This window comes from Gossypium hirsutum, chromosome D11 (assembly GCF_007990345.1).
Source record: "Gossypium hirsutum isolate 1008001.06 chromosome D11, Gossypium_hirsutum_v2.1, whole genome shotgun sequence".
Lineage (NCBI taxonomy): Eukaryota > Viridiplantae > Streptophyta > Magnoliopsida > Malvales > Malvaceae > Gossypium > Gossypium hirsutum.
This window is the reverse complement of record NC_053447.1, coordinates 49,166,994-49,176,391: the sequence shown is the minus strand read 5'-3', so window position 1 is coordinate 49,176,391 and position 9,398 is coordinate 49,166,994. Positions and strand designations below refer to the sequence as shown.

The 9,398-nt window shown below is 32.0% G+C and overlaps 1 protein-coding gene across 3 annotated transcripts; it reads left to right on the top strand.

Moving 5' to 3' along the window:
* The first annotated feature begins 4,586 nt into the window (after window positions 1-4,586).
* On the top strand, window positions 4,587-8,536 carry LOC107911205 (MLO-like protein 1). Of its 3 annotated transcripts, none has more exons than XM_041104198.1 (13): window positions 4,587-4,946; window positions 5,262-5,521; window positions 5,648-5,764; window positions 5,880-5,931; window positions 6,148-6,242; window positions 6,678-6,752; window positions 6,832-6,920; window positions 7,012-7,061; window positions 7,386-7,426; window positions 7,554-7,763; window positions 7,836-7,903; window positions 7,990-8,050; window positions 8,121-8,536. In XM_041104198.1, the coding sequence occupies exons 1-13, from the start codon at window positions 4,922-4,924 to the stop codon at window positions 8,316-8,318; spliced, it is 1,341 nt and encodes a 446-aa protein (XP_040960132.1). In that variant the 5' UTR covers window positions 4,587-4,921; the 3' UTR covers window positions 8,319-8,536. The 3 variants fall into 3 exon arrangements, with proteins under 3 accessions (XP_040960132.1, XP_040960133.1, XP_040960134.1); XM_041104199.1 differs by having other exon boundaries at window positions 4,587-4,941; window positions 8,121-8,530; XM_041104200.1 differs by lacking the exon at window positions 7,990-8,050 and having other exon boundaries at window positions 8,121-8,530.
* The last annotated feature ends 862 nt before the right edge of the window (window positions 8,537-9,398 follow it).

The following is a 9,398-nucleotide window of genomic DNA, read 5'->3' as shown; positions in this document are numbered from 1 at the left end:
ATACTACAACCTTTCGAGCCCAAAATTCCAAAAGATATGATATTTTTATTTGAGTCAGGCACATGCCTGATGTTTGACAATTTCCTAATTGCCTTGTCGTGCATCCTCATCTAAACAGTACCGATATCGATTACCTTACTAGGTGAACCATTCCCCATACGCACAACTCTACCTTCAACTAAACTGTGTGTGGAGAACCAACCCCTATTGGGAAACATGTGGAAAGAACATCCCGAATCCAAGATCCACTCAGACATAAGCTCGGAGCTTTCAGTTGTTGACACCAACAAGAAATTATCATCCTTTTCATTTGCCAAATTAGCACTAGCTAAATCTTCCTCGTTGCTCTCAACAACCCTTTTTGTTTTACAATTTGCAACAATCTGCTTTGACGTGACCTAACTTCTTACAATAGCAACATCTCTTGTCTCACTTCTTTGATGCTACCAAACTGAGGCTTACCTATCTGACTTGTTATCTAAACCAAACTCATTATCGAGTTTGTCTTTACTTAATAGATGAACCTTCACATCCTTAAATGAGAGATTATCTCTACCATAAATCAGGGTCTCCCTGAAAGACTTGTATGATGGGGATAAAGAGCACAATAACAGCATAGCCTAATCTTTATCGTTAACCTGAACCTCAATATTTTTTAAATCATTCAAAATTAAATAATTCAAAAGAGTAATAAATTGACTAATGTGACCTCTGAGGTATTCATTTTTGTCCATGCAGAACTTGTACAGACACTATTTCAACACCAATTAGTTAGCTAGAGACTTTTTCATGTAAAGGGTTTTTAACCATTTCCATAAGGTGAATAACATTTGCTCTTTCAAAACCTTCTGCAACACATTATATGTTAGACATAATTGAATCATGGATAGAGCTTTTTTATCTAACCTATCACATTCTAATTTATCCAAGTCTATAGGCTTCTTCTCTATAAGGACTGTCTTAAGATCACTCTGAATTAGAATTGCCATCATCCGAACTTGCCATAGATTGAAATTTGTGATGCCACCAAACTTATTAATATCAAACGTTGTTGCTTCCGTCTCTGAACGGGTTGATTGCAAAAATTGAACTAGCTCTTGATACCAATTTGTTGGGGGATAAACCCAGGTTAAGCAATAAACAAGTAAAATAATGACAAAAATTGAAAAGACCGAACACAAATATTTTACATGGAAAAACCGTTCCGAAGAGGATAAAAAATCACAGACAAAGATAATTTCACTAAAACAATAAAAATGAAGAGTACAAAGGATGGAGATAAAAATAAACCTCAAAATCCAAAATAAGAACCCTCAAAACGTAAACACAAAATTCTCTAAAAGCTTGTAAAAACTAATACCTAAATGTGTAATGAGTTATTTTTTTAGGGTGAAAAAGGGCCTATTTATAGGTTAAATTTCTAGGTAAAATAATATTAAAATAACCTACACTAATTAGAGTTTAAGTAAGAAACTAAAAAAATAGTTAAACTGAGAGAAGAAAAGCCGAAAAATAAGAGGCATAACTCCACAAATCCCATCGAACGAGCCAATCTGTAAAACCTGAACCGTAGCTATGATACCAATTTGTGGTGTGTGCCTTGTATTTACGAGATGACGTCTCAACGATGGACAACGTCTTGACGAGAAAAAAAATGACGTCGCAACGTGTTCCCAAATTCAATCGGGTCTTTTTCTTTGAGTTAAACTTTTTTATTTATTCCCTAATGAAAATATGATTATTCTAAGAATATTATAGTCATATTAGGACTCTAGTTTTAGCCTATTTAAAGGGGCCATTGTATCCCTGATTCTAAAGGCCAAAATTAGACACAAATCAGTAAGGGCTTTTTCCTTTGAGGGCGACAAGATGTAGTCACATATGAGTTTTTGTCAGAATTTTGTGCTAATTGTGGAAAGTGTTTTATACCTTTTTTTGTGAGTGCCTTATGAGATTTAGGGTTTTGTTTATTGATTTGCTCTTTGGGATTTTGAGCTTTGTTTTTGGGGTTTGGGATTATACATTTAGTACATTTAGTTTTATTTTCTCCGTATTGTAGTATCATTTGTTTAGTTATTTGTGAAAAACTGAAGCCTCTTTTACCCGTAGTTTTTCCCTCTTTGAGGGTTTTCCACGTAAAATATTTGTGTTTGTTGTTCTCCACTTTTACTATCTCGTTGTTTATAGGGGTCGATCCTCAACAAATATGATGAATGAAAATAAGTAAAGAATTAGAGAAATAGATCGAATGTATCATTATCCGTAGTGATGTATTCTCTCACCATATGCAAGAGATGACTTAAAGATTAAATTAATTTCTTCGAATTATTATTTAATTGATTATAATTAAATAATGAGTGAATATGTAGTTCCCCCCTAAACTTGTCAAAAGTACCTAGTTGGTACGTGAACTTTTTCTGGACCTAGTTGGTACTTAAACTTGTATTCTGTCACCCTGGTTGGTACTTCTGCAGTAACACTGTTAATTTGTGGCAACATGACATTGATGGCCAATCTGGTAGTGACACATGGTAGCCTCTCAGTATGACACATGGTGGACATAAATTAATAAAATTAAAAAATCTTTAAAAAATATATAAATTAATAAAAAATAAAATATTGACATCAAGAATGAACTTGGACAAACGCCCATTTCTGGACAACCATTTGTCTAGATTTATTCCATATATATATTTTAGTAAGTTTATATATTTTTAATTTTCTTTTGGGGTGAGTACTTGATACACTGGCAGTGCAGTTTTTTTATTCCACAAGCAGCCTTAAAAAATTGTCATGTGTCTCTTTTTAAAAAAATATATATATTTCTAATATTTTACTATAACCCTATAGGACACTTGTCAACTCTGACCCTACTTGTGGAGTCTAAAAAATCCACTAGTAGTGTACCAAATAATTTCCCTTTTCTTTTTAGGTTATTATTTTATAGAATGTCAGTAATTTCTTTTTAACTCCTCATGTGTATGTTTTAATTCATTTTTATTTTTTTAATATTACCTAAAGAGATATGACATATTTCAACCCTTCTTGTGGAGTTTTTTGTTCCCAAAATAAATTCATTTATTAAAATATCAATTTATAAGTTATTAATATTTTAAAATATATAAAATAAAAATTTATAAATTTATAAATTTATAAAAATATATACAATTAAAAATATATAAAAGGCCTATAATATTTTGAAATATATAAAATTTACAATAATATATATAAATAAAAACATTTTAAACATTATAAATTTATAAAAAAATATACATAAAAGAACTTAAAAGCTCATCTACAATGAATTTGGACAAAAGGTTGTCCGAAGCTATTTGAATTTTCACAACCTTCTGTCTAGGTTCATTGTTGATGTAATATTTTTATATTTTAAAATTATATATATTAATTTCTAAATAATAATAACATGATACTTTATAAAAAAATTAAAACATATAAACTTACTAAAAATAAATCGGGAATAAATTTGAACAAATAAAAGCTTTCGAATAATTCTGTGGCCATTTGCAACTTTTTGAAGCTAAGTGACCAAAACGTAAACTTACTAATAGTTTAGTGACCTTGAGAGTAGTTTACCTTTTATTTATTTATTTTTAACTTAAGAAAATGCCACAATTTACACATGACTCAATTGGAAAATAGTGACACATAGATAACGGGTGGATAAAATGCGAAAATTAAATCAAAATTAAAATTTAATGTATATAAACCTACCAAATTAAAATTGATGTATAATATTATAAATTGTATCAATATTCATATATATATATATAATTTTGATATTTAAAATATAATAATCCATTTCCAATTCAAATTTGAGTCTAACCTAACTCACATGGATTGGCCACCAATTTGTTTTCCTTGTTGTCTAACCATCCAATGAATGTATCAAAAGTTTATCACGATTTTATTTTTGTTTTCAAACATTTTCTTTTTTCTAATTTTAGCCCCAAATATATGATTGAGACTTACTATTTTGTTTTAAATAGGAAGATTTTATAGTCGTGTACTTAGCCACTACCCTTTTCTTTAATGTAAAAATATATTGTTAGTCCTTATACTTTGATAAGCTTTTTAGATTTAATTTATGTAATTGAAGAGTTAGAAATTATTATTTTTAATTATTAACAATATTGTTATCTTTCATTAAAATTTATCAATTTGGCATATTTTTTTATTAATCATAAGCCATGTCTTATGAAGGTGCCAAATTAACATGGCAAGTTGACAAGTATTTTGATAGAAAATGCTAACGATGTTCCTTCTTGGACTAGAATTTTTTAAATTGAAAGGAATAGGATATCTTAATTTTCAAAATTTTAGATATAGGGACTAAATAAAATATTGCACCAAAATAGAGGGACTGATGAAAGGTTTTAACTTTTAAAAAAATATTATCACAATAATATATATTTTAACATTCCTTAATAAAATTGGTGTTAAACGATCCGTAACACTAACTAAATCATAACAAACTTAGTCAGAGTATAGTTAAAAAAAGGAAAAAAAATCACGTTTTTAGAGTTTTTTACCCCCTTCCTAAGTTCAAGTTCATTCTGACAAACAAACATCATCCAATGTTTATACATTGAAGTTACATAATTAAATGATCCCAAGAAAGAAATCATCCTCTATTTCAGAAACTTGGTTGTTTTCTCATGAAAAGTTAATATTAAAAAAAAGGACCAATAATATTTTTGTTGTTGTAATGCATGTTTAAAAAGGGGGTAGATAATTGAAAGTGAAGCAGAATACTGTATTGGCCTTTGGGCATCCTTTGTTGGGAGCTAAGGATCAAAGCCACAAGAGTGACATTTTTTAGGTAAAAGGAAGAAGGTTTTTGAGAGAAAACAAAAATGGCATAAGGAGGAGGAGAAGGGGCATCATTGGAGTACACACCAACATGGGTTCTAGCAGTTATTTGTACAGTAATTATTTCTATTTCTTTAGCTATTGAACGTTTACTTCATTATTTAGGGCATGTTTTACAACATAAACAACAAAAACCACTCTATGAAGCTCTTCTAAAAGTTAAAGAAGGTAAAGTGAAAGTTAAAAAGGGTAGCTTGTATTTTTGTTAAATCCATAGAGGATGTTCGAGACTAAAGAAAAGACAATCACTTGAACATGTTAAGGAAAAACTTGTTTAAAATGACACCTTTCTTTGAAATTTATGTAGGAAGAAAATTTTTTCTTTTATACTTTCCAAAAATTGTAACCTTGAAATGTGGGGTTTTTTGTAGGGTTGATGCTGTTGGGGTTTATATCATTGTTGTTGACAGTATTTCAGAGTGCAATTTCTAAAATCTGCATGTCAAAGAAACTAGTTAAAGACATGTTTCCTTGTAAAATTGAAGAAGAAGAAGAAGGAGATGATGATGATAGCAATGCTACAACATCTCATTTTCAAACCTATTTTGCTTCTACAATGTCTGGTGGCACCCGAGACCTTCTGGCTAAGGCATCATCCAATTCTTCGGTTATAGGATATTGTGGTGCCAAGGTAATATAATCGTACATGATTACCAAATAAAATGTTATTTTTCATGGTGAGAGTAAGTAATATTATGGTTTAATGACCCCATATGTATGATCTTTATTATTTTTTCCATATGCTTGTGCTCTTTAGGACAAGGTACCATTGTTGTCGGTCGAAGCTCTTCATCATATGCATATTTTTATCTTTGTCCTGGCCATTGCCCATGTCACATTTTGTGTTCTCACAGTTTCTTTTGGAGGGCTAAAGGTAACATATCTCGTTGCGCTTATTTTCAGTTTTTGTGCTTTGTGATGATTCATTTTCCCCTTCAAGTATTTGTATATTCTTAGCATCTCATAAAAGATGTTGTTTATTGATATAGATACAAAAATGGAAACAATGGGAAGATGAAATTAGAAAAGAGGATGAGGGAGGTATGGATTAATACTAATCTCAATGCTCCCTGTCTTTCCATGTTATCATTTCATGTTGCTTCGACCTTTTATTTTCTCTTGAAGTATCTATGTCCAACACATTTCTAGAATTGTATACGTATCTGTGTACGATACTCGCATCGATGTTTGAGTAATATAGCTTATGATACACTAAAAAATATATCTTGACTCTAAAGTGGTGTAAGGTAATTGCAGTGTTGGAGAAAAAAGTCACTCATGTCCATCAACATGATTTTATCAAAGATCGCTTCCTAGGTTTTGGTAAAGATTCAGTTCCTCTAGCATGGTTGGTAAGTTGCTATTTTATTTATGATACTATCTTATTTGCCATTCACATTTATAATTATTGAACTTAATGAAAAGGGATCAATGGGCATGATTATATTCACTTATGAGAAAGGTAGACCTTAAACTTCGTTATGGTACTCGAATTAGGACTAGGACTAGAGTGTTAATGTTAGAGGGTGTGTTCAAGTTTTTTGACAACTTTGGAGACCTTTGAAGAACATATTCAATATCCAATGTATGAAAATTTGAACATACTCATATTTGACATTCACATCTAAATCTGAGTGATCTCGAAGTGATGTTGTGCCTTATTAATTGGCTTTTTAGGTTTGGTATTCACATGGTTTTTTCCCCATTTCCCGTTTACTTTTTTTTAATAAAATTGAAACACAAGTTTTGTATGGTTTTGCTAACAAGGATACTAATCATCTTCCCAGAATTTGTTTATCAAGCAATTCTATGCATCTGTTACCAAATCCGATTACGAGATACTAAGGCTAGGTTTCATCATGGTAAGCTATTTATGGAGCAACTTGGATACAACTATGTTGGTCGTAGTGAAGCATTAATACTTATCATTTCTATATTCAGACGCATTGCAGAGGGAATCCCAAATTTAATTTTCACAAATACATGATACGAGCCTTGGAAGATGATTTTAAGGAAGTTGTTGGTATAAGGCCAGTGATATTTCTAATGATTTATGTTTCCTACACTCGTATTCTCTAGTTTAAGTGATGCTTATTCATTGTTTCTTTTCCATGTTTACAGTTGGTATCTTTGGGGATTCGTCATCGTCTTCTTGTTGCTAAATGTTCATGGTATGAAATACATTTGGTTGTGGATTTGTATGACACTTGTATATTTAATTTTATTCCAAGTCTTCCCATCTATTTGGAGGATCCTTGGAGAACTATATTTCTGTAGTCATATCTAATATGAGTGTTAGACGTGAATACTTCAAAGAAAACATGATGCATATACTATGCCAATGCACAGTATTTATAACTTATATTACTTCGATTCTTCATTTTTCTAAAGTACCATGTCTGACATATAAGGATCGTTACATTTTGCTTACATGGCACTACTAAACATTAATGTTCCATGAATAATGATGGAATTTTCTCCATTTTCTTGTGCAGGCTGGCATACATATTTTTGGATAGCTTTCATTCCTTTCATTGTGAGTGGTTTCAATAGACATACATATACACATGCACCAAAGTAAACACATATCTAGCTACAGAAAATATTAGTGGACATGGGTATGAGGATATGATTTGTTCTTCTGACTTATCTAATTTTTTTAGCTCCTACTTGCCGTGGGCACCAAGCTAGAGCATGTGATTACCAAGTTGGCTCATGAGGTTGCTGAGAAACATGTAGCTGTTGAAGGGGAATTAGTGGTAAAACCATCAGATGAACACTTTTGGTTTGACAATCCTCGGATCGTTCTCTACTTGATCCATTTTATCCTTTTCCAAAATGCATTCGAGATTGCATTTTTCTTTTGGACTTGGGTAAGCTTAAATTTTAGGGCCACTACACATTGTACAGGATGAACCATAAGGAAAGTTGCTTCTTTATTGTAGGTTCAATTTGGGTTCAATTCTTGCCTAATGGGTCAAGCATCTTACATTTTTCCAAGGCTTCTTATAGGGTAAAAATCAATTACCATTCCTTTTAATTTGTGTATGGTTTCTTCATAGTTACCAATAACATTTGATATTCTGTTGGTTCATACAGGGTTTTCATTCAAGTATTGTATAGTTATAGTACCCTACCACTTTATGCCATTGTTGCACAGGTTTGTTGAGTTTCACATAACATATGTTTCTCTGACTCTTGGTTTTATTAATTTTTTAATTGAAATGAAGATGGGAAGCATGTTCAACAAGGCAATATTTGAAGACCATGTGCAAGCGAGTCTTCTTGGTTGGGCAAAAAAGGTGAAGAAAAAGAAAGCCTTAAAACAGGCGACAGAGCTTGCAACAGAATCAACCCCTTCGGAGGTGTCGATTCAGGTGGAGAGTGATGATTCTAGTCCAAAGGAGGATGATCGAAAACAAAAATGAGCATAGGGGATAGGGTAATAAAGTTATACTTTATTACTATATTTTATTAGGCGGGTATATTCATATTAGTATCCAATGTCTAAGTGTCTGGCAAAATGCTTAACAAATAGGAGTTAATTAACATCTATTTCAACTATTCTGTTACTGTTTGTTGTAATTGTTTTGTGTATCTTATAGACATCCAATTTTGCCTTTGAATTAAATATAATTTATTTTAATAATTGGATGTTGATCTCTCGGTTTAAAGGGTATAAAATCATAAGAGGCAACCATGTTTTCAATCTTCAAATCCTTACTCTCCCTATCACGGGGCTAAAATTTTAGTCTCGCAATTTGTGCAACCTTAGGCGATTTCTTTGCTCCAAATGCGCTTAAGTCAACCTAGCTCTCGAAATATGAAAGCTCTCCCCAAAATTCTCCAATACATTGAAAAATATAGCAGAAGCAACTTGAAACGAAAAGAGCAACTAGCGAACTAAAAAGCCAAGAGAAGAATACACATAAAGTGTTTAAGTAAATGCTTTCAATACATTCTTAACTCAAGAATAACTAAATACAATGGGATGATACAAATGAAGGGGGAGACCTGTATTTATAGTTGAACTCTCCAAAATCAACGGTACAAATTGAGTTACATTGACGGTCAAGATTAGAGCCTATCTACAATTGAGAGTCCTAAAGGATTTAAACTCTATACAATCTCATCCCTTTAAGATTTAACCTATTTACCTTGCTAACTCTAGTTTTACTGGAGTGTATCTCCTGGTCACCAATGCTTCAAGTAGATGGGCTTCTCCATGGATTCCACGATTCAGGCCAGTTCTTGTGGGTCAAATGAGCCCTATTTAATAAGTTGACCTCTATGGGGTATTCTGTGTACTATGGTCATGGGAATTGATCTACGGCCTGTGACATTCTCCCCCACCCATTCTTGTAATGCCCTCGATGTGTCTTTGGAATGACACTGGTCTTACTCGCCTTGAAACTTTCTCGATGCCTCAACCGATTCTTGACTAGCCTCTCTGTTAGGTAGTTTCGTCCCTCGGAACACTTGCCTCAACTTCTACCATCTCCTAACTT

Bases quoted from the DNA above. Each gene is read 5' to 3' on its own strand.
- LOC107911205 (XM_041104198.1), top strand. From the start codon at position 4,922: ATGGGTTCTAGCAGTTATTTGTACA. The intron at 6,243-6,677 runs GTAAGTTGCTAT...TCATCTTCCCAG, and splicing joins CAGTTCCTCTAGCATGGTTG to AATTTGTTTATCAAGCAATT. The intron at 6,921-7,011 runs GCCAGTGATATT...CCATGTTTACAG, and splicing joins AAGGAAGTTGTTGGTATAAG to TTGGTATCTTTGGGGATTCG.